This window comes from Echinococcus granulosus (assembly GCF_000524195.1).
Source record: "Echinococcus granulosus chromosome Unknown EG_S00327, whole genome shotgun sequence".
Taxonomy (NCBI): Eukaryota; Metazoa; Platyhelminthes; class Cestoda; order Cyclophyllidea; family Taeniidae; genus Echinococcus; species Echinococcus granulosus.
In genome coordinates, this window is record NW_020170707.1 from 459 (window position 1) to 1693 (window position 1235).

At 46.1% G+C, this 1235-nt stretch overlaps 1 protein-coding gene across 1 annotated transcript in view; it reads left to right on the forward strand. All coding sequences in view use genetic code 11, as the record gives it.

Moving 5' to 3' along the window:
* Positions 1–388: 388 nt before the first annotated feature.
* Positions 389–1235, forward strand: part of EGR_11006 (hypothetical protein) — a gene marked incomplete at both ends in the record, with an annotated part of 9260 nt that continues 8413 nt past the window's right edge. The window contains one exon of the mRNA XM_024500255.1: positions 389–549. Within this exon, the coding sequence (XP_024345330.1) occupies positions 389–549 (161 nt within the window). The remainder of the gene's footprint in view (positions 550–1235) is intronic.

The following is a 1235-nucleotide window of genomic DNA, read 5'->3' on the forward strand; positions in this document are numbered from 1 at the left end:
GTTATTACATGTAGCCATTTCTGACAGCATAACCATGTCATTAGCTGAAATTTTCATTATCATCCATAAAATCTGACGGCACATCAGGTGTACCTGGAAACTGTTCCCTTCAAAACTTTGACGCGGTAGCCTTTCTTCTGCATTATTGGCGCTTAATGCTGTCGCGGATTGCCGCGCATCAGTGGGGTATTCCACCGAAAGACATCTACATAATAGTGGGGAAGATTCGCACTCCTTATATCAGTGCTCTTTATTATCATTCCGGTAAATGCAGCCAATAATGCACTTTCATAATGTCCAGCTTATCACGTATGGTTGTGGACTGCTTACAGTCCCGTTAGAGTATGTGATTGTTTGCATAATATTTGTACAATATGGGTAAGAAGGGATGTCTAAACGCCAGTTGTGTCAAATAAATGCGAAACAGCTACTAGGTTGTTTGTTCGCTGAGTCGATAAAGCCACAACAAATACAGATCAATTTACTAAGGAATACAAGTTTCGAAAGTAGTCGAGGTGGAATTATGATCATGAGAAATGGGATGGTAAAGTAAGAATGTGTGTCAAAATCCAGTTCAGAAATTCATGTTATCTAGTTGCCTTAAAAGTCGCCTGGTGCCAGGATTGGTGTTGGCAGTAACTTAAATGCAGGTATAGGGAAGGGAAGGGGACGGGATGTGGGAATGCGTGTGGGGGCGGTTGTGGCGATTGCGATGATTGTGATGTTTGAGTCAACGGTGCTAAGTTGCGTGGTTTCAGTGCTTTCGGAGCTCTCACTGGAAGGCGTCAATGTAGGGTTGATGCGCTGCGGTTGCCTTTTGGTGGGTCAGCGGCGTGTATATGAACTCATGTAATCGTAATGCCCAACATTATTTCTACAATCCACCGCACGTTCTTGTGCACAACCTCAATTCTACCCACCTCTCGCAAAGTTTCTCTGCAGGAACATCACCACAGACGGACATGGCTGCCAACTGCACTCATAAATATTCAAAGTGTAGTGCAACAATCTTGTGTCATGACAACCTGCCCAACTAGCAGTCGGCGCATACGTCTTAAGGGTGCGTGTAAGAAATGGAACGAAAGCACCGCACCCCACCCTGACCCCAGTCCTAATTCTGCATGACACCACGGCGCCAAAGGCCAACCCCACAGCCCCTACACCCAAGGCAGTAACGCAGACTACCAACACGCAACTTTCAGACGGTCGGTCAGTCATCAGTCCATGCCCACCCA